The sequence below is a fragment of the Semicossyphus pulcher genome, unplaced genomic scaffold (genome assembly GCF_022749685.1).
Source record: "Semicossyphus pulcher isolate SPU_LCO1_2020_fin unplaced genomic scaffold, fSemPul1.0.p SCAF_2, whole genome shotgun sequence".
In the NCBI taxonomy this organism is placed as follows: Eukaryota; Metazoa; Chordata; class Actinopteri; order Labriformes; family Labridae; genus Semicossyphus; species Semicossyphus pulcher.
In genome coordinates, this window is record NW_027211693.1 from 27,645,574 (window position 1) to 27,673,355 (window position 27,782).

A 27,782-nucleotide genomic window follows, 5' to 3' on the forward strand; every position below is an offset into this window, starting at 1 on the left:
GAGACAGCACAAATCAAGCAGAAGAGCAGTACAGGTAAGACTCATATTAGCTGGGCAATGCCTAATACTCAACACACAGCGGGGAGTTTTGAGAAAGGTTTCAATTTTTCTTTTAATTGTTTCACAAAGGAGAGAGCTGGACTGACAATGTCATTCAATAAACATAGACAGTAAGTCAACCCCCTCACCACCCTCATAATTCTTATGACCACCGCCCACATGGGCCCTCCTCCCACCTATTCTTGCTTTTTCTTTTATACTATTCAAAATGATGATCTGCTTCTAACAAGGCAGAGAGCTAAAGATTTCCAAATAATTTCCTGTGTTGTGTAAACAGAGGGTATTATGTAATAGGCCTGTTTGACATGGTGTGTAACTAAAACAGCCACAGTAGAGAAGTTATCTTGGAACTGTACTTGACATGCCATAAAGAAACAAGTGCAGCACCATAGGTTGTGTGGGGTTATAATATTATAAGAAACTTTTCAGATTACAAACTTTTTGACTGAGCTTTATGCTATCCCTTAATAAGTACTTAACATTTCAGATACAAATTATAATTAGCGTTTTTATGTTTTTTTTATTACATGGCTTTGTTGAATACCAAATTGTGAGCTATCTGCTATGTCCATATAGCAGACCCTTGCTATGAATAACAGACTGTTACTATGGGGGCAGCTCTGTGCAAAGAATCTGGAGGCTACATTTGTCATCAAGTGCATGTTACATATATCATCACCCTCTGTACTGTGACTGAAAAAGAGAGAAGCAGAAAGACGCAAAACCACGAAGGATTAAAAGTAAAAAGAAAAGCTCTTCGACAGAGAAATTGTATGAAGTACAGCAGTACTCAAAGACTATTGTTACTATGAATTAATGGGGAAAAAATTTACATTTTCTAAGTTTAAGATGGGTAAAATAATAAGTGAATGCTACAGAGTTGACAGTTTATGGATGCAGTCCCAACCGTTAAATCCTAACGACATTTTTTAACAGAATAAATAAAATCCTTTATTTTGTGTCAAATTATTGTTCTCTGGCAGGGGTCCTGCATCCCCGTCGGATTGTACCTTACTGCATTTGCATTGCTCTTCTCCACTTAGACATACTGCTGTAGTAAAGCAGTCCCCCCATCAGAGGGTGACATTGAGCAGTTATAATGGACTGTCTTCCTGAGAAGAGCTCAGGCATGTTCCACAGGGACAGTGTTACATACAGATGTCACCTCCGGTCTCTTCCCTATTGCTCCTCATAATAAGGGCAGTCCTGGGAAAGGAGGGGGGCTCTTCCTCTGATGGGAAGCCATCTGCACAAGTGGAAAAAGGAGAGGAAGGAAAGGGAGGTTTTGAGCTCACCAGTAGTGTTAATGTGAAAAAAAGCCAACCAAGCACCCAGAGTACAGTAAAAAAGCAGAAACCTTCTCATGCACTGGTTACGGGGACACTGTACGGGGATGCATAGTCTGCTTAAGATTCTACATTTTTTAGTTAGTTTGTAGTTGATTAAAATGTCAATTTTTGCTGTTGTAACTATGGGTAAGTTTTGGTTTTAAATTAAGAAGTAGAAAAGCTGTTGATCATTTTTACATGAATTATTACATACTGTAGGATACATTGTTTTCTTTGCCTTTTGATTGTGCTTTTTAAACTTTCACTGGTTTTGTTTTCAGAAACATCTCTAAAATATCATGATTCAAATGACTTTTGACTACCTGTTGGGAGAAAAAGACTGGTTTATTGGCCTCTCTTAGCCTGGTCATTTTGTACTGCCTGTGCTTGTATTCATTAGCAGCACAACAGTGAGCTTAGTGTGTACTTGTCCTAATAAAGATGTCAGTGCTCCTCCAATATTTATTTATTCTCCATTGCTTCCCAGGCAGTCAAAGAGTACTGGCAACAGGAGCTGCCTCAACAGCGAGTATTAAGCCCCCACTGAATGGATCCCAAACTCCTCAGACTCCCTCTCGCCCCTCTCGTATGGGTACTCCATCCACTCCGGCTTCTAGACTTCCACGCAAGACCCTGGGGCCATCCAGAAGCCTTGCTGAGGCCAGCGTTCACCCTGAGCTGAGTGACGGAGCCGGGTGTACACAAGGTGAGCCCAACAAAGATTTACATTGTTTTTTGAAATAGCATGTTCTGTCCATACCGGCTAAAAATGAAGGTATATAAATAGTTTAATACAAACAGTTTTCCAGGGTCAACTCGTGGTGTTGTCTGTGATTTTTAAGGACACATCTGGACATGGCGGGGAGGGGCTTCTGTTAGAAATAGTGACCCACTTCAGTGCTGGGCTTGGATGTTAATCTCCCCTGGGGAAAATCTTTCTCTGATTGAATACCTCTACATCTGCCAAGATCCATGCAGCTTGGCATCTTAAAACCATGGTGACATTGTTTTGATTTCTTATTTAATCAAAAAAAAAAAAACATCATATTTCCAAGCTGTTAAAAAATCGTTATGAGATGAAGTCCAGTAGATCAGCAGCTAATCTATTTGTTTTGCTGCTGGGCTGTGAATGGTTCTAGTGTGAGCTTTGTCGTGGTATATTCTCCTCGTGGTGTATTGTATTGAGAAACTGAGCACTGTTGGACAGTGGGCTCTTTTCCACCCAGCATCTTCGACAGCATGCAGGTCCATGATTGGCTGAGAGGACCTGTTTTTCAAACCGGGGACCCCCCTTGTGTGGTTGTTATGGCAACGGGTTCTATTCCACTCTAGTTCACACACAGCGTTGCCTGGAGGAAAATGAGCAGACATACACTACTGATGTCTGAGGTGCAAAAAAGGAGCAGTTTTGCTTTTTGCTTTTTTAAAAATTAAAATCCAATGGCTGGTTACACGGGACCTCGAAGCTGCACCTGGACTGAATATCCTGCTCCCATTCTCAACAACTCATCTTTAATGGCACAGAGCAGTGCAGCATCCAACTGTGATCTCACCCTCTTGACATGTCTGCTCATTGGATCCTATCGCTTTTGTATCGTCCCTTTGATAGCTGTATTTAATGGGAAAGATAGAAAGCTTTGGAGAAGTAAGTAAGACTGGAAGTTGAATAATTATTGCAGAATCTATGATGATGTGTTAAATTAAAAGATAAGTGTAGCTCATAAGACATTCTAGGTATGCCTGTAGTCATAGTGTTTTGTGCATTTATGCTACATCTTGTTGTTGTGATTCAGTAATGGTCAGATTATCACCTTTTTGATGTGATTAATTTTCTGCTCCCTTGATTTAATTTAATCTCATGAGAAATTTAAATAGAATTGCGTTCGCCTTGTTGCATCTGAGGTTGTGCTTGTTTACACAAAAAATTGTCAGTTCACTTCCTTCTGAGTAGATTGACTATGTTACAAAACCTTAGTTTAGACTCCCATAGGATCAGTTGTAATGTATTGATAGCAGAAGGGTATTTAAATGCCTGACAAATAACCAGCACTTCTTTACTTGTTCAACAGTTCCTGGAGGAGCTGCTCAAAAACAAACACCATTCAGAAGTGCCGTGCTGAAAGCTAGACTCATCACAAGTCCTGGGAAGAGCACAAGACCAGGCTAGTTCACATCTCAACACACACATGTGTACATTGTAAACTTGATCTTTGCTGTATATTGTTTGCCTGTACAAGGATAACATTTTTGTTTAAAGCCATTGATCTTAAATCCCTCTTTCTGAACTCCATTTGAGAGTAAATGTGAGACCACATTGGTTTTTACATTTTCCATCAAATACTCTCACTGATAAGGAAACGCCTGTGTTATATCTGTCTTTGGTGAAAGTGATTAAACCCTCCTGACCCTCACTAACACTCAACTGCAAACAAAAGCTCCTGTTACTTCCTAATCTCATTTATACTGTATGGTAAACACATTTGATAAGGGCTGTTTGATCTTGATTGAGTTAAGTTACTTGTTTTTTACTTGAACAGTATATTTGATCAAACCTCGTGGTCTGGTTGTAACATAAAAGCCGCCTGCGGTTGTGGTCAGTTGCCAGTGTTCCTGCTACATTATGGGTCAGATTAATTCATGCCTGGTGTCTCACCTGGATCTCCTGCCTTTTGCAGCATTGGCCACAGCATGCAAACCTGCCGCTCCCTCCAGCAAAGGACCTTCAAATGCCACAGTTAGTCCACTTAAAAGGACCGCGTCTGCAAGACTTCGTCTGACTTCAAATGGACCTGGTAGGAGTTTTCTCTTTCTCTCGTTGTTATTTTAACACAGCTCGTAATCCACATGGACAGTGCATCCCTTTGATGTATAATGTGTCTTTCTCCTTTTTAACTCAATGTTAAACTAAATGCTGTTTACAGATTTACTGCTTTGTTAATGCACGTGCCCTACATATAATTGTGTGATTACTTTCCATAATAGATTTCATACAAATACCACATTGTCATAATCCATTAGCAAAAGAGCATCGTCCTGTATCGCTTTATCTTTAATTGATGTTCAAGTCAAGCATCAATTTTATTAGTATTAACTGTTATTACTTCAATTTTCTGCAAATTCTATTAATGAACTAGAACCGTCATGCTTTCAGTGCTATGAGGAACTTGTGATCAGCCTTAAGTTCAGCCTCAGTCATTCACATCTTCTCTGTGAACATTATCACACTAAAGCTGAAATGTGTGCTTTCTGTTGTATTGGTATTTTTAGTCTCTTCTGTTGACACATTATGCCTGATGCACATTTTAGCCCTTTGTGAGTCTTTTAAACTCTTGTTACAGTCCAGTCTAGCTTTACTCTGACAGTCTCGAAGATTTCAGTTTCACTCTCTTGGGCCCTTTGTTACGGTTGTAACTCTTAAATTTTCCTTGCTGACGGTCGCTTTCCTTTTTAGACTGTTTGCCTTCATCTGAACGTCGAGTTTGTTTCTTTTTCTTTGGATTTTCAATTATTTTTCTAGTTGTATCTGTAGTCATCGACCTTTTCTTTGTTTGTTCAACCAGAGTAGATTACTGTTTACTCGCAACACTTGCAGAGACTAGAAATGCAGTCACTTAGCTCCACCTACCCTCTCTGGCAGACCAACCACTGCTGGGGGATGGAAAACGCGTCACTAACTGGGTGCCGCTTGTGATTTTCTTCTGCGAATGACACCGCAGACACCCAGTGGGCCATATGCTTAAAGAGACTTAACAGACATTTATTTACATGAAATGCTAAGATTATTACTTTAAGTTTAGCAGAAAATAGATCCAAAACATCCCGCATTATACAACAAGCAATTAGTCTGCACATTCATTTGAGTGTTGGAATTAGTTTTGTTTCACAGTCATAGCTTAGAACACATTTTTATAAGGAGCTGTGCCAGCCAAGCTGTTTACAGATCATCAGACAAAAACCATGCCAAGCCAAGGCTGTCATCTCATGCCATCCCACTGCTGGTGACACAGTGAAAGAGAGTAAACGAGAGGAAGAGCGGGGGGTTAGATTAAATTTCCATTGGCTACAGTTATGCTGTTTGCTCCTCCCACTGCTTTCTGTCCCACCCCACCCCCCCTGCTCTCTTCCCAGCATCCTGGCTGCGCTACAGCACCGCCATCATCAAGCTTGGAGATGAAGCTTTGCTTTGCTGTGAGAGATTTATGTGTTTTGGTGAATTGCTTTACCGAGAGGATTAAGGGATTTTAACTTTTTTTTTTCCCACCGCCCCTATCACATTTATTAAGCTGTGCCACAAGTCATTGGCCAGCCTTTAACCTTCTCTGCATCTTTCAGCCACACAGCCTGGAATTGGATTTTGAGTGGGAGACCTGCCATGCTGAACTGGGCGCTTTCACTTTTTCCAAAGCTGTTTCTGCGGTCTAACTCTTACTATTGTTTTTTATTGATTTATTTAAATTCTGCCCGTCAGTGCTGCTACAACCTGAGATATGATACACTAAGGGACACCATGACATGTGGTTCATAGCCAGCATCAAGCTTCTGCATTTGGACACTGTTTTTTTTAATACTTGTTTGCTGAAATCAGTCGTCGTCCTGCTTTTGAGATGTTATGGTCTCCGAAGCTTTCCCTGTCCAACATCCACGTGCGTCTGACAGCCAAGGGTTTACTCCGAAACCTTCAGCTGCTGTCAGGATGCAAGAAGAACACTGTGGTTTTCCGAGCAGGTCTGTCGGTTGTTTCAGTGATAAATATTTCTGCAGACATGTTTTTTGAGTCTCTGTTCTATAATATTTCAGCCAAACCTATTTGTGTGTGCCCCATGCTAAGACCTGTGCATTTAGCTGTTTCTGAAATCTATTTTTAGTATGGCTGTTTACTAGCTGCAAAGCAGGAGGTTCATCTTTCATTTACCTACCTTGGTCACCAAAACATGTGACCCTGGGCAGAAGTGTTTCAGCGTATGAATTGAGGGTACAATTGCGTTTAAAAAACACCATAATTGTCTCGTTTAAAAATAGTTTAGTCAGTTCAGGATGCCTTGTATTATTTTTGTGGCTAACTTGTATGTCAGAATGCTTTTTTCTTCCTCTCTTACTCTCTAAGACAGCCAGTGCTCCTGTTTCACCAGGAGGTGTACCAAGGTTATTTTGGTTCTTGGTCTCTAAGTTGAACTGTAGCAACCTTGTTGTGGTTATTTCTCTTGAACAAACCAGCTTCTTGTGGTTCCCACATCATTTAAAGCATTATTCTCAGGATTTTAATATTTTATGAACAATTAGGACAACTTATTTTTACAATCTCTAGGGTTTATTAAGGTAAAGGATTATTTCGTATTAATTCGTTCATGTATTTTAGACGAGCCTACTGAGGGTCACACTGAGAATTATTGTCTGGTATAGTGTCATCCAATCTCTGTAACAAGCGTGTGATTGTGAGTGGTCTCATCATCCATCAGGCTTTGTGTTGCAGTGATATCTCCTAACAGAGCAGAGTGCTTTGCTGCAAAGCATGCTGTGGAGTCACTAAATCCTTCACTATTTCATGCAAAATAATAGTTTTTGCCTGGTAGGAAGTATGAAATGGAGAGGGCAACATGTGTTAGTGTTCAGACACTTGGATTGAAGTAGCAGCAGATTCTCTGTTGACATGGAACTGCAGTCAAATGCAGAAGGCCTATGTGCTTATATGGTCAGACTAATTTAGGGAGAGAAATAAATCAATGTGTGTGTATATATACAGCAAATACACGATTCTCTTTATTAGCTTCAAAATTAGCTTTGCAGTTTATTTTATTCACCATTTGAAGTTCTGAGTTGTTGTCCACACCTCTGATATTCTCGAGATCTGAAATGTCGATGTCTCCTGAGAGGTTTGAATTATTTAAAAGTACAGGGCATGAATTTTTTAAAACTCAGCAAAAATCTGTTTCATAATGTCCACTTCTGGTCCAGGAAGTACAAACCAGGGAAGATAAATCAGATCAGAGAGGACTCCTTCTATATATGGACCTTTTTTTTAAAGTGACATCAGCGAACATGGCTTTGATCCCACTATTTTTTATATATATATATTTTTTGTAATGTTACAGGGAGAGTACGCACGTTTGATATAATCATTTTTTGAACCGGCGATAATGATGACATAGTTGTACATTACAAAAGGATAGGACATTCGCATAATACCTGCTGATACAGTATCTTATTTTAACTTACTTTGTCCATCATCACGTAGACAAATGTGATATTTCCACAATATGATGGCATGGGATTGTTTGCAGTATAACTTAACAACCTGAGCTTATGATTGAGCTGAACTTTACTCCTCATACAGTCCTGTTTGTGCTTACATGTAGTAAGACTTGAGATGATGTCTCCTTGTGCTCCTCGCACAGCCAGCAGAGGGCATCCTAATTTAAAGGAAATCCTTTTGGATTTATCAAACTGCAACATCATCAAAATGATTAAAAGCTGAGCGTCAGAGTTTAACTGTTTAAGTCAGAAAAGGCTTTCTATTTGGACATTTCTCATCGTCTAGTAATGGAACATAATTCAAAATTATTTCAAAGATAATCTACATATAGTTGTTCTAAAGTAAAGGCTCATCAAATGTTATTACATAACTGAAGCTTTATGATCAACATTAATGACTTTAAGTGGAATAGTAAGGAGCCTTGTTCTGTCTGTTCTAACATCCACTCAGCTACAGTGTAATAGTAATATTTTGTTTGTCTTAAAGGCGCTGCCTGTCTTTTTGCTGAGCTGTTTACTCTGGCTGTGAAAACTAGTTTCTCACAGGCCTCTCTGTTTAAGGTGAACTGCACTCCCGGATACAGAGCTGTGTAAACTCAAACAGTTTGCGGCATAAATTCAGCATGTAAAAATTCAGATGAGATTAATCTACCTATTTTTTACCCTGCTCTAGTTGTCGTTTTACTTCCTCACACCAGTGTTGTGATAGACTAAGGGGGTATGTTGTTATGAACCCTGTGCTCTGTTTGCCTGGCCTTCCTGGAGTGTTATTCCCCCTGGCCCAATCAGGGTCCAGAGAGCTGTCCACTCTGCTGCTTCAGGATCAGCTGTCAACAACTTTCTCCTGTTGGATTGAATGCCCTCTATTCTCTGTCAAAAGAAGCTGCAGGGTATTATTTTGAAAGGCATCCAAGTCTATGTCTGTATGCTGGTGTTATTCTTGTATGTTAAGATGTTCCTAAATGAAACCTGCTAAGTGCATCTAAATTTAGATTGCTGCAGTTTTCACGTTTATAACACACATATAAATACTTAATGAGTCGAGGTTTTGCCTACAGGGTGGAATCACTTACAGTAGATTTAAAGTAGATGCATTATTTATTTTATAGTACCATATTCTCTTGTAACTATATCAAAAGTTACAGAGTGTTTGGCTCTAACAGCTGTCATCTAAAACAGCAGACAGAGCTGAGTGAGTTTTCTCACAGGCCACTGGTGGTTCAGTATATTCCATTCACTGGTATTCCTGATATTTCTAAGGCTACACTCTGCTGTGTTGTACGCTCTCTATAGCCTCCTAATAACAGACTGCTCTCAGTGAAACAGTTTTTAAGCATGTGTCTATATCAAAGAGAGGTCTTTTTTCACCTCTTCCCCACTATAACATGCAGTGGTGCTGAGTTTTTAGATTCAAACTCTGTTGTAGCAGAGTAAACAAGTGTTCTTTAGGGGTAGGATTGATGCTAGCTATTGTATGTTGGTGGTGTATTTAGAAAGCTGATGTAAACTACAGTAGCACGGCTGTGCTAAAACAAGTTGTCCTTGGAGACCAGTGTCTGCAGAGCAGTAGATTAAATTAGGATATGGAAAACTAATTGCATCCAGAGGACCCATTTATATGTCCGGGCTGTCAAAGGAGCAGCACTGGGAAACATCAGACTGTCTGATTGGACAGAATAGTTCTAGGACAAAGACAGATCCAGGGCTTTGACACTGGAGCTTGCTGCATCTGTGACCCTGACAACAGTGTTTAGGTTAGATGGTGCTGCTGTCAGACCAGCCGCAGTGGTTATGGAGGGGGGTATGATGATGATCAATGTTGTCACGACACTCAACACATGTTCTTTCACAGTGGACAAGAGCAAACCCAAGGCCAGCTCCCGCCCGCAACACCCTCAGCAGCAGGCATCCCAACCTAACCAGAGTAATGGTCCTCCGGATGTGGTACCAGCGAGCGTGGCCAAGGGTGGGACAAAGGACCAGAGCACCCAGCAGCTCAGAGGACTCCTGGCAGCTAGTGAACGCAGATTTGAGGCAGTCGCCATCGTCTTGCAGCAAACTTTGGCAGAGGTAAGAACATTTTTTATTATTATTGTTTTAAGTTTAGGAAAAGCGAATGTAAAGGTATAATGTCAAAGATTTTCATCTAAATAAATGGCTGTTAAGTCACTATCCATTGGCAAATTAAGGTAACAAAATGGTGATTGAGCCTATGGCCCACTGATGAAAGCCTTTGCATTTGCAATATATAGTATTATTACAGACTGGGTTTCTGTGGCAACATTCGTGGAAAAAATCACAAGCGGCGCCCAGTTAGTGACGTGTTTTCCATCACCCAGCAGTGGTTGGTCTGCCAGAGAGGGTAGACGGAGCTAAGCGGCTCCTTTTCCAGTCTCTGCAAGTGTTGCGAGTAAACAGTAATCTACTATGGCTGAACAAACAAAGAAAAGATGGATGACTACAGATACAACTTGAAAAAGAAGTCAAAATCCAAAGAAAAAGAAACAAATTCGACGCTCAGATGAAGCAAACAGTCTGAAAAGGAAAGTTACCGTCAGCAAGGAAAATCAACTGTAACAAAGAGAGCCAAACAATAGATGTCTGGTTAAATTGGAAAGTGTGCTCCTGTAATTACCGTTTATCGCTATTAGGTGCCGCCAAAGAAAACGAAACTGAGCTCTACGAGATTATATCTTTTAAAGAAGAAAAAATCTAGCATAAAGGCAAAAGCACTGTGGTTTGCAGCTCCACTCACCTTTTTACTTAAAATAACTGAAATATAAAATTCTTTTGATAATCATGACAATTCTGAAGATGACTGGCCTTATTTGGTTTGTGATTGTTGCAGTGCAATTGATAATATGGCTGGAGTCAGTGTAAGATACACTTTACCATGTAACCACACTTTTAAGAACAACATTTCACAATAAAGGCAGTCCTTTTTAAATTACAATTCAGGTGATACCTATCTGTTACCTGTGAAGATTGGCAATATATGTTCAACCAGTGGAAACCAAGCTTGTAATACATTTAACATTTAAATATTATTTTGGTTTTAATGCATCATGAAAACCTCACAGATTTATAGAAAACTGAGATGAAACATCATCATATCTTTTACAGATTAAAAGCAGCCAGGTACTTGTGAAGCATAGAAATAGCTAAAAGAATCATACATGTGTTTTCAGATTATTTTAGAATATTACCTCTTACAATTTGTGGTTAAGCTGACACAAAGTCTGAATTAATGGTATGATTGATCACCTTGTTATCAAACATGTTGAAACATGAAATCCTGTGTTGATACAAGGCAAACCAAATTAAATTTCTATTTACAGCAACAGCATGGGAGAGTGTACAAGGCTGGTACACAGACATAGTTTTAAGCTGTCAAAAGAGACATTTTGCTCCATTTAAGAATTAATTTTTCTTTCTGCATGTTCTTGAGAAGATCTTTTAAGTTTAACCTTACCTGTGGCTACAGTTGTAACAACATTCACATGGTAACATGGTTATTCAGGTCGGCAAGCATGACCCTGAAAGCCTTTTAAAATATGAATGTTTAAGCTTGATATTTGTTTTGGGTCTGTTTTTATAGCAGTGCCATGTGATTGGCTTCTAGAAACTGGATGTCCCGAGGGATTATTCTTCCCACAAAGCAGAACAAACAAGCTCGTCCTATCAGCTACCCTCCACCTGACCCCAACCAAAACTATCAAGTGGTGCTTGGACTCTATTTAATACATTTACATCTGAACTGAAGCACTACAATCAAATATGAGAGACAGTCATCATATTCAGTTTAATAGACGTTATGTAGAAATACTGAAATCTCTTTTTCTGTAAACTTAGAGTGAAAAAAATAGCCTGTCTGAGTGCATAAAATGTCACAATGTAAAGTCAATCCTGCCGGTTAACTTAACAAGTGTCCTTGCCAAATATTTTTGCACATACGCTTATTTAATGAAACAAATGCAATGTACCATCCCAAAATAAACAGATTTAAGACATAAAATATTAATTTGCTCCCATAAAATTGCTAAAACTGTCTTGCCTTCAACTCGTTCAGATTTAATATAGTGCCTATTTTTCAGTGTTAATGTCTCTTTCAAGTGACCACATTGTCTTCTGTATTCGATTTAAGTTACTTTTCTCTTTTTGATTCAAAGATTTAAGTGAGTAACCACAAAACACTGTTTACATGTACATAATAAATACTGAATCTTGTGGTTCAGTGCTGGTGATTAAAAACGGTAAAGGCTAGTCTGAAGTCCAGAGTGGATTCATGACATGTGAGAACATTGTGAGATTTTAACTTGTTTTCCATTTGCATTATTGTCCGGCTATAAATGCCTGTTGCGTTGACGATTGTCCAACATGAATTGCATTCAATGAGAGTTGAGGCAATAATTGTTTACACAAATATTCTCCTTTCGGTAAACTATGCCTGCTAGTCTTCTCATTAATATTGTGAATTATATACTAATTCATTGAGTTTTCGCCTTTTTTCTCTCTTACTTAATGTTTGTTTCATGTTTTTGTTAGATTAGCTTTGACTAAGTAGGTCTGGGATTTTCCTCCAGAGGCTGCTGGGAAATTTTCAGTGTCTCTCACACACACAAACATACGCAGTGAGAGGGCAATTCAAAGGTGGCTAGCTCCCGAATTATTGTGCACATGAGGTCTCAGCAAATACGAATTGGGATAATAAAATGAAACGGCTGCTTCTCTCAAAAATACTTCAGAAGGCAGTCCTGCTTGTGTTTCCTTCGGCCCAGATTACAGCAACTCAATTTACTTCAGCTTCACCCTGGAGTCTGACAGCAGACAGATCTCTTGTGGCAGCGCTTTAGATAGTTGCTGTCGTGACAGAGTTCATGTAAGTCCAGCTTAGCATCAACTTCAGCTTTTGGAGCTTTAGTGGGCAGTTTTTTTGTTAATACGTGCTGTCGGTGCCCTTTCCCACTGATCCATACGGTGAAAAGAACTTTGATAATGCAGTCAAGTTATAATGACATTTGTTCCTGAGCTATCTTTGTAACGTTAATGCACGTTGAAATTTGAATGCACATTCTAGGCATTACTAACTTTACGTTTTGACTGATGGATTAATGCAAACACTCAGAACAAGGCTGGAGTTTAATGTGTTTAAATATTTTAGATGCTGGTTCTTGTAATATGACAGCTGGTATTTAAGGCACAGTTTGTGATCTCTAGCCACCGACTCATATCCCTCTGTTAAAGTGACGAGGTTGTGAAACTGATTACATCAACAAGTCTGAAAAACACAAACAGTTTGTTCCTCTCTGATAAAAAAGCAGCTGTCTCAGCTCCCCTGACTCAACTCTTCAGACAGCATGTCACACTGGTGTCTAACCTCCCAGTCGACACTAATACCCCTACACGATCTAAAACACACAAATCAATTCTCTATGGAAGCACAATTCACAAAAGATTTATGTATCAGGTGTATTAATGAACAAGTCAGTGTTGTACATCGTGTACATTAGAATCATCAGCCCCAGAATAGGAGGCAGGTTATACCATCACAGTGTGAGAATGTCCCAGCTGTTGACTTGATATGGTTAGGAAGAGCAGCCAGGCACTGAGCACTGTTGCTTATCATTGGTTTAAAGGAAGTGTGTTAGCACATGACCTGGATTGACAAACCTTCTGTCAAGGAGAAAATGCTTTTGCTTTTTTAGAAGGGCATTCCCCCATTAACCAGAAAAATGATTAATAATGTTGCATTACTCAGCTTTCTCTCTGAAATTCCTGATATTTCCAGGAAACTGTAACTTGACCTGAAGCAATTAGTCACTGATCTTATCAAGTGTTATTCTACACCTGACATGGTATCATAATGATATCCACTGGGGACATGTCTGCACCTGGCTAGATGTCCCTTAGAGTTACACAGGCTTTGCATACTGAGAAACTGAATAATAAAAAATAATGTTAAAGTGAGCCCAGCTAAACAAAGGGCAGTCTGGGGAATATCAACTGAGGCTTTTCCTGGTTAGTTAAGTGACATCATTTTCTTAACATCTCAACATTGACTGTAAAGACGTGTGCTCACACAGAGGCTGGAAATGTGATCTGTCTCAGCATTATTTCATCTTGTAATGGAGTCTGTAGCCACACACAGATTGTAAGGTAGTAATGGTTCAGAGGGGTGAGGGGATGATTTAATGCAGGTTTGGATGAGTGGTGGGGGATGGTGGTAATGAAGCCTCTCCATGTATCCCCTGGGAAGGTCACTGCACCGCACAAGTCCTGCTCCATCAGCCTGATGTCAGACAGCTCTGTACAATTTATCTGTTTGCACCACTCGGGCTGTCTTAAAGTGACCTTGCCTCAGTGGTGAGGAGGCTGTTCTTACGCACTCTGTAGCCTGCCCCTTTTGGGCTCTTTGTAGGTGTAATACGGTAATGCACTCTGCAGGCATTCACCACAGCCAGTGAAGCGGCTTTTTCAGTCCTGCCCCAGATGTAGTCAGAGCAGTCTGGGAGGAGGTGTGTGGAGGTGGTGCGTCCACCTGGACCACTGTTTGTCCTGGAGTACTGGGTCTCCGTAGCTGGAGGGGGACACTCCAGCACACAAGCCTCAGGCTGAGGCTGGATCATGGGCTGTTCTGGCAGCAAAGCGTGCCTTAGTGCTCCCTGCACTGCAGAGAGGGTAACTGGCTTCTACATGATTCTACTCTGCAGTGAGGAATAGATTTTAAATTCAGTCTTTCAATACCAGGAAAGGATGTATTTGCTTTTGTTAGCTGATTACTGAATGTGTTTAGCTTGTGTTACTTTTGTCTTAGGTTTATCATTACATTATGCAGGCTGTGTGGTGTCCTGTTTACTGTGTCAGGTTGAAACAGCATTGTAGAGAAAGGTAGCTCAGAGTTATCCAGTTTTTGGATCATTAATGCGTCAGTTTGAAGTCTGGAGGAGCCCTGCAGCTGCAGCGCAGCCCCTCTCCACTGCAAAACTGAGTCAGAAGGGGAAAGTAAAGGAATTAGTCTGACAGAAGGCATGTGCTAAGGCTGAAAACATGAGTTGAATGTCAAGTTTTCCTAATCCCTTTAACCTTATCCTTAACAATGTTTCTTTCTTTGTAAGCTGCTTTGTAATGTACTAACATACGGCAGTCAAGCACAGTATCCTGGAGGGAAAGACTGTATTCATAAGATAGTTATTTGTCTGGGTGTTGCCCTGACGTAGCCTTCCCTTGCATATTGAGTAACGTTTCAAAATTCAAAATTCTGCAATTGAACATTTATGATCCTGACTGTTTTTGATTTGACGACTGATTTAAATCATCACAGTTTACTGACATCATCGTGAACATGTGCATGACTGTTTACATTTTTTTTCTGCAGCGTGAAGAAGCCACGAGGCACTGCAGGGAGCTTTCCCAGGAGCTGGTCAACATCAGAGGAGAGCTGGGTAAGTGAGGTCACCTTGGTCACACACTGGCTGTGTTTAGAGCTGTTATCACAGAATAACACACTCCTCTTCTAGGGTCTGGTTTGAATACCTTTTCTGATGTGTTTTTGGCCTTTTAACATGACATGTTGGCAGCGTCATGTTGGTAAAGATAAAGACACAAACATGGTTCTCCTTTTTCTTTTCTTTTTTTTTTACATGGGTATTACTTTGTTTAATGGTTTATTTATGTTGCTGTTTAGTTAAGTCATTCATCTGAGCTATTAGCGCTTTAATTCTGAATCATTGGCATATGTCAGTTGCTTGCTCAGTCCAGAGGCACAATTACCTCTGGACTGAGAGTAATGTAATTCAGTTAATCAGATATGTTATGTTTATTTGATAACAGAAAGCTTTGTGCTGGGCCTTGGATGGATTTGTGCTTTGATACGTTTACCTTTCTTCTCTGATGAAGCTGCTGTGTCAAAATTGTTTCATAAGTTCAACATTACCATTCCTGTATGTTTGCTTTTGCCCCCCTCATAGAATAGCCCCCCGAGGGGGCTTCCTCCACTTGGTAATTGCTTCAGTCCTGCGCTAAAGATCAGAAACCTATTTGTTGGGGCATGTGTGTGTTTAAGTGTTGCTGAGTAGAGTGCCGTCAGCCTTTTCCCCTGAGAGTAGCAGGCTGACCTCTGACCCCACACAGGAGGGGCTCTCAGTAGAGGAATGCCACACCACCTGAGGCCTTGTGAAGGCTTGGGGACAAGGACTTGTGTTTTATGTCCAGCTTAAGTGTTTTCACACAGAGTAGCCTTGCGCGTACAGACACACGCACACTCCCACACCAGCGCCCTCGCAGCCTCGGGACTTCCACATGACTGCTCTTAAATGCTGAGCGCTGTGATATCTGTGCTTAACACATTCTTTGCTTGAGTGAGGCTGAGACCCACACTGACATCAGATGGGCCTTTGTGTTTTGTGTAGTAAAAGAGTCTACTTTTAGCATATCTCCTCATTACACTGCCTGCTTCCACAGAGATCCTCACACAGTAGTAAAGTACAGTCTCGGGCCACAGCCACATTTGTAATGCAGCCACGCCCCTCTTGTTATCATTCTTCACACATTAAATTACATCAAAGAGGGATTTGTCTTTTTGAGCATCTGCATTATCTCTGACGCCTCCTGACCTCGTCATCCTGTTGACTGTGGGCCAAAATGCAACTAACTTTAGATTATCCCCCCTGTTTGAGCCCTGAGATGTTTTTGTCGGATGGATTTGGCCCAGAAAGGCTCATATGACCAGATCTCTGTTTCACATGGTTGTGGAGTGCTGGCCTCCGTTTGTTGAGCCCGACATGCCAAAGCCTGATAGATTGTCCCTATGTTAGTTTGGCCACTGTTCCTGCATCTGCTGCTGCAACTCTTATTAAGGTGAATCTCCGCGCTCGTGCTCTGCAGGGTTATTCACTATACTGTTGCAGTGCTGCATTTTCAACAAGACAGCAACAGGAAAACACAATGACTTGCATAAAGACATTCTGGCTGTGACGAAGTTATCTAATAGGACTTAAATTGCAACCCTATTACACATCAAATGCAGCATGCTGCCCACATGGCTAACAAGGGGAAACTTCATTCAAGCAAAAGATGCAAAAATACCCCCCTGTGTGCTCCTTTGTTATTCATAACAGCATTATACTGTGGTCATTGTTTCTGTTTATCAAATTATTATTTTTATTAGGTTGACTTTTTATTAGGGAATAGTGCATGTTCTTAATGGTAGTTTGTGAGATCAGTGGATGGAAAACTGTAGATGCCGTAACAGAGCAACATCTGGGTTCAGTATTATTTTACGCCCACCACTGAAGTTACACACAGTTTCAAGTTCTAAGTAGAGTTTCTGTATTTGAGATCAGCCTTTAAAACAAAATCACCTGCCAAACATGACAGCAGACGTTCAGTTTCACTTCACATTGCAACACCAGCTGCTGGATATCAACAGTGTTCGTGCACAAGCACTTAAGCTGGAGACAGGTCATGGAGTTGGTCACTGTCACCCACTTGCGCACATATAACACTTGGTGATGGAAACAGTTGTGAAACAGTACGACCAGTTCTCAAAAACAAAAGCCACCAATTACGCAAACTTAAAAATGGCAAATTCCCAGCTGGGGAAGGAGGCAGAGACGAGCCTGATTAAGAAATCCATTGCCTGTGTTACTGATTTCAAGATATTGTGGAAGAATGGAGAGGCTTGTTACTGTATCTTCATCTGCCTATAAATAACTGTAGTGTAGCTGGCATGTGCAGTCAAATGAAAGAGGAACCTCTCCTCCAAAGTCAGTTTTTCCATTCCCTGTTGGAGCACATTTAGTGCGACACATTGACATAAAGGGAGAACTTGGCGTAACTGAGATTCTCAGTGGACATATCATATTTATGACATCAGCTGTTACTAACACAAATTTTCCTCTGTCCTATTTTAATGGATATATCAGTCTACACAGCTGCATTCAGTCACTGAACATCATGCAAACGTCCCCTTTAATCAAAATAAAGGAGTATCTTTCTGTTTTATTTCTAGTTTGCTCCGTCCATTCATCTGAACTTCTGCAGAAGGAAAGAGATGAGCTTGGTCTTGCTCTGGAGGATGCACTGCAGAAACTGCAGGAGCAGCACCAGACGGACCTGGCTGAGCTGGAGCAGAGACTCCAGAACTTCTACCAGGCTGAGTGGGACAAAGTCCACCTCACTTACCAGGAGGAGGCTGAGAAGTGCAAGACTCTCATGCAACAGCAGGTTTGTGCCTACAACACCTTTTTGCTGTGATTATATGCTCCTACATTGTTGAATTAAATAAGTCTGTATGTTCTTTTTAAAGATGGGAGATCTTAAAGCCAATCATGAAGCCATGACGCTGGAACTAGAGAGCAGCCATACAGAACAGCTGCAGTGTGTGAAACAGCAGTACGAAGTGTCACTGGAGGGTGAGTGAACATTACTGGACCAAATTATTGAAACTGCGTCCTATCTCTTTTTTAAAATTAATTTTGATTCATCTTGACCTTTTGTTTTGCAGTCTGAGTTTTAGTCTACAATATTTCTGATGCCATTATACCTGTCAACTTTTCAGAGCTCAGCAAAGTCCATAGTCTGGAGCTGCAGTCTTTGGACAAGTCTTTGAAAGATGCAGAAGCTGCTTTATCTGTAAGCTTGATGTTTTCATGTTCCTTTTTGTTTTAAATGAAACACAAAAGAATGCTGTGACACAAAGATAACTTAAGGATTGATGAACCAGTGTGTCAAAACTTTACTCAGAGACTTTGTTGTGCTGTGTACCACCAGGAAAAGATTGAGGAGCTGACTGTGGAGAACAATGCGCTCATTGAGAAGCTTACTGCAGAGGAGAACAGGAGGAAAGAGCTGGCCGATAAGTGTCAGGTACTCTTATCTGTGTGCTTATTATAGCAGAGCTCCTCTTTACACACCTCATGACACTAGGGCTTCTTGCTCTAAGTATTAAAGGCAATGATTTACAGATACGTAAGCCACAGACAATGAATCAATATGTTTTCCTAAATTACCTCATTTTTTAATAGTTGCCAATCAGATTAACCATTAACTAATCTTTAACATGTTAAACATTTCAACAGGAGTTTAAACTCTGCTAACTGTCTGTTAGCTGCAACACTGCCCCCTCTCAGAATGGACAGTTTTATTTCCCAGAGTGCAGTTGTACAGTGAGGCTGCCACTCCTCATCAGTGTAAAGTGGCTGCGACATTTACCCATTATTCTGCCCTGGCACAATGATACACAAGTTAACATCACTGTCACCTACAACTCCACATCACAAGTTAGACTGTTAAAGCAAAAGTGCTTCTATTATAATTAATAATATTTTAAATAGCATCAGATCAATGTAACATGTCTTTATGAGTATTTTGTAAGTGCTCTATGGCGCCCTCTGTTGTGTTCCTGCGGTTGTAGCCACATAACTTTTTCAAGACTGGCTGTAATTATTTTGAAGTCTGCAACAGTCCCTGAACGTCTTGGCACATCTTCTTTGTGCCTGCAGAAGGACTCCCACACCCTGTACCTGGAGCAGGAGCTAGAGAGCCTCAAAGTGGTGTTGGACATCAAAAACAAGCAGCTCCACCAGCAGGAGAAGAAGCTGATGGAGGTCGACAAACTGGTGAGATGCATGGAGATGATTGCTGAGCATCAAGACAAGGAACATTTCTGACATTAAAAAGCACCAGAATCACTAAATCATTCTGTCGATTCTTTTTCTCTTTTCCAGAAAGACAAAAATGTGAAGTTGGATGAGGGCCTGCAGAAGGTCCAGCAGGAGAATGAGGACCTGAAGGCCCGCATGGATAGACACGCTGCACTGTCAAGGTAAGAGCTCGCCATATAAACTCATTATGTAGTGATGGAAACCACACTATAAAGCATCAAACCAGCAGCTCAGTTCAGACTATTTATGCTTCACTGAACTTTAGAACAACTGTATTCGATTAAGAATTCTCCTCTGTGCCTGAGACCTGAAAAATGTTCCAAAAACTGTTAATCAGTAGGCCACACCCTTGCACTGGGTGACACGCTCCTTCATTCTTTTAGTCCAGTTTGAGTTATGATGCACAACAAAACAGTGTTCAGCTGTTGCTAAGTACAGAAAGCTTAATGTGTGTAAGGATTTGTTGAATAATAAAATGCAGGATCTATCCTTTATGCTTTCCAAACCATCTCTGTGTGTGTGTTACAGACAACTGTCGACAGAGCAGGCAGCGCTGCAGGAGACTCTTCAGAAGGAGTCCAAGGTGAACAAGCGTTTGTCGATGGAAAACGAGGAGCTGCTTTGGAAACTACATAACGGAGACCTGAGTAGCCCCCGCAAAGTGTCCCCCACCTCCTCCTCGCCATCCCACTCCTTCAGCCTCCAATCCCCTCGCAGCTCTGGCCTGTTCTCCAGCCCTCCTGTGTCTCCCAGATAACGATGGGCCCCTGCTTCCTGGAAGCAGACCCTCTCTCTAGAGTTATCCCTCTGGAATTTCGAGCCATGTTTGTTTCCTTTCCTTAGCTTAGCATCGCAGCAGCCTGACCTTGGCTCCTTCAGGATTGGATGAACTCTGAAACTCTGTGTAGAGAGACGCTACAGACTGTAAAAAAAAAAAAAGTTGCACAAAAGCACTTAAAAAGCAAGGTGACCTTGTTTTTTTGCCTTTCACATCTCCTACTACGGATGGGGAAAAGGAATTCTCAGGACTTGTATGAAATGTTGACACTATTTTTGTTACTTGTTCTTGTTAGCAGAGGCTTGAGTTTCCTGAAGCTTAACGCACACACATATACTACATGCAGTACAAATTAAACACATGCAAACAATGAAAACAGATGATACTCCTAAGGATGCAATTGTTTAAAACACATGTGAAATATGGAAATCTGCGCTATTTGTCACAGCTATCTGTGCAAAGGCAAAATGTTAAATTAGCCAGAATGCTCATTAGTCCCATTTCACTGTGGAAATCTCAATCTGTTAACAATTTATTTGAAGGAGGATTTTTTTAAAGGTCACAAACACATGTGTTTGTTTTGTTTGACCATGGGACCAATCCACGTCTTTGTGCATGTGTTTGAGTTTGTAATCAGCCCTTACTGAACCCTCTGAATGCAGCTTTAAGAAGGGGCAACGAGGTGGCCACAAGAAGCTTTACTGTACTTTACATTTCAGAGACACTGCCTCTTGAAAATGTCTCAAAAAGAGTATTTGTGTGGAATTGAAATTATTGCTGTGTTGACCCTGTTTTGAAATATGCAATTAATAAAGTATTGTATTAAACGTGTTAATCCAGTCAAGCTTCATAATTGTGCTCTATACATTTTGACTTGATCACAGCAGATGAAACCCTCATGGTGCACACTGAGAGGGAAACTCTAGGACTGCAGTTTTCTCTGGGACTGGAAAATCAGTCCAACCTGGTGACTGTTGTGTTTGAGGAAATTATCCTGAAATGATTTCTAAACTACTAAAATTCCTATCCAAAGTGAAAGTGTACTGCAAAATCATAACAAGCAACTATTCAACAGAATGGAAACTGCAGCAAGTGTTTCATTGGACCAAAATAAGTTCTGGGCCTGCAGATCACATTCCACATACGGAGAGCATTAGGATGTCAGGCTGGCACACAGCTCAGCTTTAAACTCTACTCTCCTCTTCACAACGACCTACGAGGCCAGAGCAGTCGCTGACGGCTGACACTCTCACTTCCAGTGTCACTATTTCATTTAAATGTAGCGTTAAGGCTAACCACGATAACTCAGTGATGTTTGATTAGGTGTCCAGTTAAACAGTGCCAGGGTTTAAAGTGTGTGGGTGTTGTCCTTGCCATAGAGAGCCCGGAAACTCTGACTTCACAATGTAAAACTCTTCATTCGTTCGTCTAATTTCAAAACGAACATGTCTATTTGATAAAATTAGCGTGTGCTGTGATTACAGCTTTCCCTTATTTTGAAGACTTTATTTTAAACCCTGCTGAGCATCTTGTGAAGCATGTTATGAAACCATTTTGTCTTTTCTTATCAGATTTATCCAGCGATGTTCAGCAGATTGGAGGTCCGGTGACTGTGGATAAGAAAGCCCTGCAGGTATGCCTTGCTCCTCCCTGGAATTTAGATTCATGTTTGGGCTCATTGTTGTGCTGCAAAATTAACCCTCTCCTCACAACTTCAAAAGAAGGAGAGGGAAGTGTGGTATCTGTGCTGTTCAAGCATCTCTTTGGTCACTGTTTTTCTGTGTCAAGTGGCATTATGCATTGTTGCATTCACCTTTCCATGTAAGGAGATGGAAGCTTTCCAGCTGCAAACATGATTCAAGCTCTGAAAATGAAAACCTCAAATCTTTATTAGGTAACACAATCTACAATCTAAAAATACACAAACGCTTTAGGTATATACATTCTGATTTTATCTGGTTACACTTAGATCTCAACACCACACTTACATGGAACATAACCACAACATAGGTTACATTTCTGGAGCTATTAGGCGATGATGTTGGTTGTCACAAATGTCTCACCATGCTGGTTCTTGGCTTTACAGATGTAGTTTCCAAAGTCAATGGTCTCCATGTCTTCTACAGTCATGACGCTCTGGGACACCCGGGTGGTGTGGCTCATACCTCTGTCAACCAGCCGCCAGGAAGTCTGGATGTGGACGGGACGGCGGCCCTATGAAATACAAAAAACATGATGTTGTATCAACTGGAGCAGTGAAAGGATTGATCATTCACAATGATGTTGATGATGATGAAATATCAACAAGAGCTTGGAGTCTTCCCCTAAGTTAAGATTATGTTTTGCTTATTGTTTGAGCTTCACTGTGCAGAATGCTGTTTGTGCACCTTTTCTGCGTTGTGCACATTTGCAAAGTACATTATAATGTTTGTACCTACTTTATTCTATCTCACATTATTTATCTTCTGAATGAAAACAGTATTACAGAAAATAAGTTCATGGAATAGCAAAACATTAAAGCTCCTGTGAGGAACTTTAGGTTTGTGTTGATGTTGGCACCCCCTGAGGACAAAGCTGCTCTCATCTCTCAACTGTACTGTGTGCATTATGTTAATTTCCCTCTCCATTAAAAAAGAGAATGATAAAATGAAAAGAGAAATTCTAAAAGATCCTTAACCGCATAACTGAACATTGCGCACAGTAAAAATAGTTTTAAAATGCATTCACAAGTATTATGATACAAACTTGTCACGCTTCATACTCCATAGATCTGTCAGAATACCGTGTGTGTGATATCTTCTATATTTTAAATGTTGCTGTGAGTAACAGAGTTCTACCTCTTGTTCTATAGTGTATGGTTTTGATCAAATACTTCTAATAAAAAAGACATTTATCTGTTGGGACAGCATAATTAAACTGAGGTTACATGTAAAACTTCATTTATAAATTCATCCTCGGACTGCTGCCTACCTACTTATCCACTAACATAAACAGTGGTGCTGCTGCTGCTGCTGCTATGGCCCACACTTTCAGGCTTCATTACTCTTTCCATCCCCTCAGTCTGTTTAGAATTTGGTAAAAAAAAAAAGAAAGGTCTCCTCTACTGTGCTCTAACCTGGAACACCTTACAGCAGGAACTGAAGCTGTCTAGCTTGATTCACCTCTGGGATTTTAACGTACCTTTACCAAAGCTGGAGAGAGAATCTGTAGGGTTTTGTTCCTGTTAGTCTTATTTTAAAGTCTGGCTACCACATGCCAGTTCTGCTCTCTTTGATTTGATGATTTATGTTCTGCATTGTCAGTGTTTTGATTGTCCTGTCTCTCTGTAACTTTGAGTTTTCTTTCCGCTGTTGTTTTTTCTTGTGAATGAGACCCTGCGCCCCAATGACAACATATCTGATAAAGATTACATTAAAATAAAGAAAACACGAGTTGCTGGCTGTTTGTTATCTTGAATCAGTTTTGACTTTTGGTTTTAGGCTGAGTGTTCCTCTTACCTGACCAGGATAAGACCAAGTGAAGCTCACGTCCACCTCTGGCTCCCCCAGCACGGTGCACGTTACATTGACGTTGTCGCCTCCTCTCACAGACTCCGGAAAAGCTTCGAGGCTCACAAATGGTGGCCCACTGGGAACTGTTAACAAGAGACAGTTAACTAGCCTGGGAGCCAGACAAATCTGCGCACTCAAGTTTTATCGGCTGACAGATGTGACTGACCCCCTCCCATTCAGATGGCCAGGGCAGGCCAATCAATTAGCAACTGTTTAGCTAATATAGCTCAGGTTTAAGCGTCCTCGAGTTATTTATGGAAACAGGCAAGATGGCTGCCACTGATTTGACACGTTTTGAATGTGCTATAAGGTCAGTATCAAACAAACTGGTTGGTAGATCACCTTCTAAGTCGTAAATGTTGGCTACTGAGTCCTGTCATGCTAAACATCTGCGTATCATGTTGAACTAGAAACCGTGTGAACTCACTGTTAGAAACTAGCTACCTGGCTAAGTGGCCTACTGCTAGGTTACCAAATATGCAGTTATGTCTGTCGATTCAAACAAACTCTAGATGAAGTAACTTAACCGTTAAAATGTACTTGACATTTAAAAATGAAAGCCTCATGGTGTTTAAACAGCCCCCATCACCAGTCCAAACTATATATTTCCATCTGCCTGTGTTGCCATTGCAGCTTCATTTCAACTAAAGCACAAACAATTTCCATTTCCTAAATCCGGACAGTGCTCCACATTTCCAACTCTGAAATCCAACCCTTTCCTGGAGGCTGATGAAAGCAAAGTAACCAGCACTGGATTCATGACTGAGTGAAAATGCCTCTCTTGGTGGCTGGTGCACTTTTAATCAAAAGGATGTTAAGAACGTTTTTTTGTGTAGCAGTAAAGTGATCCCTACCTTCTACATAGAGCAGCTGGTACTTCGTGGAGATCTGAGGAGTGCCCTTGGTCACAGCCTTGCAGTAGAAGACCCCCTGATGCTCCAGGCTGGGGGTCTGCAGGACAAATCCCTTGGTGGGGTCATAGGTCACCAGGGTCCCATTGGATGCAATCTCCTCTGGAGGGACTTCTCTGTGCAGGGACACATTGGCCTGTGGATCGGTCACACGACAGGGCACCACAGCAGGCCTGTCCGGGCGCAGGTACACGATCTCAAAGTGGATGGCCGAGGGGACGAAGAGGTTGTCTTTGTCTGAGGGACAGATGTGTGGCATCAAACAGTCGTATAATTAACCAGCTCATTCATCAGGAATCAAAGCTTTGCTTCTCACACAATGAGATTTTTAATGTGTCCCTAAGTACAGTTTCAACAAGTGTCAAAGTGTCTAAGTGTTCCTTAAAAATGGCTAACAGAGTGCTATTTGATTTAGCATATCTACATGTGTACAAACAAGCTAGGGAGGGACTTGTCACGAACATTGATTGGTGGTTACAGAAGCTAATAGTGTCAAAGGTGAGAACATTTAAACACAATCACAGTGATGACCCAAAACCACTCACTATCTCATAGCTCCTGTGTGTCATGAGGGAGGGACATGAATATACAAGAAAGCGTTTCACTGGATGTAAAATTAGGACACGCCCCCAAGTGCAGATAAGTCTTTAACACAATCTTACCTACCTACAATATGTCTTCTTTGGGGGCCAAATGCAGGCATAATGGTAACAGTAGGCATAAAAAATATCTTTTTGATTCCTTGGGAACTTTTAAGGTATAATAAGTAGGATTGTCCTAAAAAAATAAAATATAGACTTTTACAAATATAATCTAAATCATCACTTATGGGCCTCTATACATGTGTGTTAGTGAGTGTGTGTGCAGACCCTTGTGAGACCCTTCCCTCTGCATCTATTCTGTTGTTTTGCTCTGCACAGGACGTTTTCAGGAGGGGCACTGTATTGGTTCCCTGAGCCAATCACAGCGTGTAGGTGAGTGTGGGAGTGGTTCAGATTAGCAACTGGGCCCCATTCAGACCGGCGAACATGGTGAAAGAGATTTCATTTGGTTTTTTTTCCTTATGTATTTTATATCTTATCTGATCTGAATTTTGATTATCCTTTCTTTCTTTCTTTAATTTAAAACTGAAAATGTATTACTCTCTTAGCACTTTATGAGCACTTGTCGTCTGTATTGAGTATATCTGTTAAATAAAGTTTATAAAAACAAAAAAAACAAAAAAAAAACATGGCGAAAGAGTGATGCAGATTTGGCCTTCTTTCTGTTGGACAGGTAGGTGCCTCAAACCGGGTAGGACAAGCTAACCGGCGGTTAGTATGCTAGCGCAAAGCTAACCGTGATGCTGTCAGTGTTAGCTCGGCAGGGTGGGCGTGTGAGAGAGAGCTTCTGGTGACGAAGAGCCCAGGAGGAGGGCCCCAGTTTGAATGTGTTGTTGACAAAATGCAATGAAAAATCCTACTTATTATACCTTTAAAGGTTAGTATGAAACAGTTATTAGTGCAGCATTCAGGCTAAAACAAAGTTCTGCTACATTTAAAGGTGGACTCTCAACCTGGAATATAAATGTTTTTTGTATTTCTGCATGATAATGCCTCTTTATTGATCATATCAATGTTTTTATATTTCATTATAACCAGCAATTTAAGTCATAAGTAACAGCATGTACTCTTGGTAAATATCCCTTATTTATTTATTTATTTTTTAATGCAGATGTAGTCCAGTGCGCTCTGTACGCTTTTGACTCACCTGTGAAATAGATGTAGGAGACATGAGCGCGATCGTGGTCCTTCTCACACTCTGTGCCATCACACACGATCACCCAGCAGCTGTAAGGCCCTGTGTCAGCAGCAGAGGGCGACGTCAGGATCAGCTGACTGTATTTGTCGCTCTGCTTGATGCTGGAGACGGGAAACAAAAACATGACACTTTCACATCCACATCAACTTATAGCATGACAAACAGCCGATGTCTGCTGCCAGCACCTGAGGCGTGAGTCGTTGAAGGTGTCCAGGTAGGTTGGGTACGACCATCCAATTGAGTTTCCTTTGCAGCGCAGCTCCATGTTCCTCCCAGGAGTCAGAGTTGTGGTCTGGCCCAGGCGTAAGAAGCGACCTTTATCTAAAACCTGGGTCAACAGGGACTGACCTTTCCCTCCTCCTTCTTTCAGTTTGGGGTATCGCATCTTCACTCGTTTCCCCCCTGGCCGGATGCGGTTCTCTCCTACATCTTTCCTCCGCTTGACTTGTTGGCAGTCCCCTGGACACACAGAGACACAGAGGACGGAGCGTGTGTGAGGAGGGGAGAAGAAAGGGGAGCAAAAATAATAAAGATAACAGAAAACAGTCATGAAATAACCTGATACTGTTTCTTTAGAGAAACTGTGTTCAGTTTGTTTCCCACAGCTGTGACAACAGTTTCACAGGAAGTGTAAAGGCCTTATTACAGGCACAAAATGTCCAGAGCCCTGCCCCTCTTTCAGCTGCACGCTCTGGATTCCTCACACAGAACACATCAAACTCCAAAGACCAGAACAAAATGAGTCGGACGAATCTTTCAGGGTTTGTTTTTTAATTCTTCAGCACAGCATTAATGAGAACTCCAAGCAAAGGTCAGCAGTAAAAGCCGTTTAATTAGAAACGCCTGTTGCGTGCCTCTGATGCAGCTGGTTTGAGTTGGTCTGCAGAAACACTTAGCAGAAACTTCATGCAACTCTTGTGCAAGCATTTACACATTAGATGCAATAGGTGAAATTAAAATATAGATCCTTTGCAGTGTGTGTCTGAGGAAAGACAAAATGACAAATGAATGAAGTGTTTATCTGAAAAAGATTTACAGCAACCTCAGATTATTTCATCGTCCCACTACTCCTAAATTACACTCCAAGTTCTCGAGATGAAACGATGATGATTTTCCTTCACTCATAAATCCACAAGACAGATGTGGAGACGTAGATTCTACTCACCATTTTGGAGCTCCACCCAGAGCAACGCCAGGCAAAGCACAACCCAGAGCTTCATATTGTTGTGCCGGGACAGTCAGAGGGCTGGAGAGGTCAGGGAGGATTGGTGAGGGGTTCAGTAGAAGACTAGGTCCGGCTTGGAGCTTCGTTGGAACCACAGGGTCCAGATACCCTGCTCAGATTTCTCGCCTCATCCTCCTCACAGACGGAGAGGAAAAAGGAAAATAACTTCAGAACCCCTCTGTTTACTCCCTCATCTGGGCTGGAGAGCAGAAACATG

General features: G+C 41.2%; 2 protein-coding genes across 3 annotated transcripts; one reads left to right on the top strand and one right to left on the bottom strand.

Moving 5' to 3' along the window:
- The first annotated feature begins 1,947 nt into the window (after positions 1-1,947).
- mtus1a (microtubule associated tumor suppressor 1a) lies at positions 1,948-20,909 on the top strand. 2 transcript variants are annotated; one of them, XM_069670046.1, is made up of 12 exons: positions 1,948-2,094; positions 3,458-3,550; positions 4,064-4,180; positions 9,490-9,707; positions 15,013-15,079; positions 17,647-17,861; positions 17,944-18,049; positions 18,196-18,269; positions 18,408-18,503; positions 19,139-19,255; positions 19,364-19,461; positions 19,829-20,909. In XM_069670046.1, the coding sequence occupies exons 1-12, from the start codon at positions 1,977-1,979 to the stop codon at positions 20,055-20,057; spliced, it is 1,548 nt and encodes a 515-aa protein (XP_069526147.1). In that variant the 5' UTR covers positions 1,948-1,976; the 3' UTR covers positions 20,058-20,909. The 2 variants fall into 2 exon arrangements, with proteins under 2 accessions (XP_069526147.1, XP_069526146.1); XM_069670045.1 differs by lacking the exons at positions 1,948-2,094; positions 3,458-3,550; positions 4,064-4,180 and adding an exon at positions 5,929-6,113.
- A 1,034-nt stretch (positions 20,910-21,943) lies between these two features.
- On the bottom strand, positions 21,944-27,746 carry pdgfrl (platelet-derived growth factor receptor-like). Its single transcript, XM_069670127.1, has 6 exons — positions 27,506-27,746; positions 26,526-26,799; positions 26,290-26,441; positions 24,484-24,777; positions 23,576-23,712; positions 21,944-22,292 (listed from the first exon to the last, which is right to left on the bottom strand). Exons 1-6 carry the CDS (start codon positions 27,558-27,560, stop codon positions 22,107-22,109), a joined length of 1,098 nt encoding a protein of 365 aa, XP_069526228.1. The 5' UTR covers positions 27,561-27,746; the 3' UTR covers positions 21,944-22,106.
- Between the last annotated feature and the right edge of the window lie 36 nt (positions 27,747-27,782).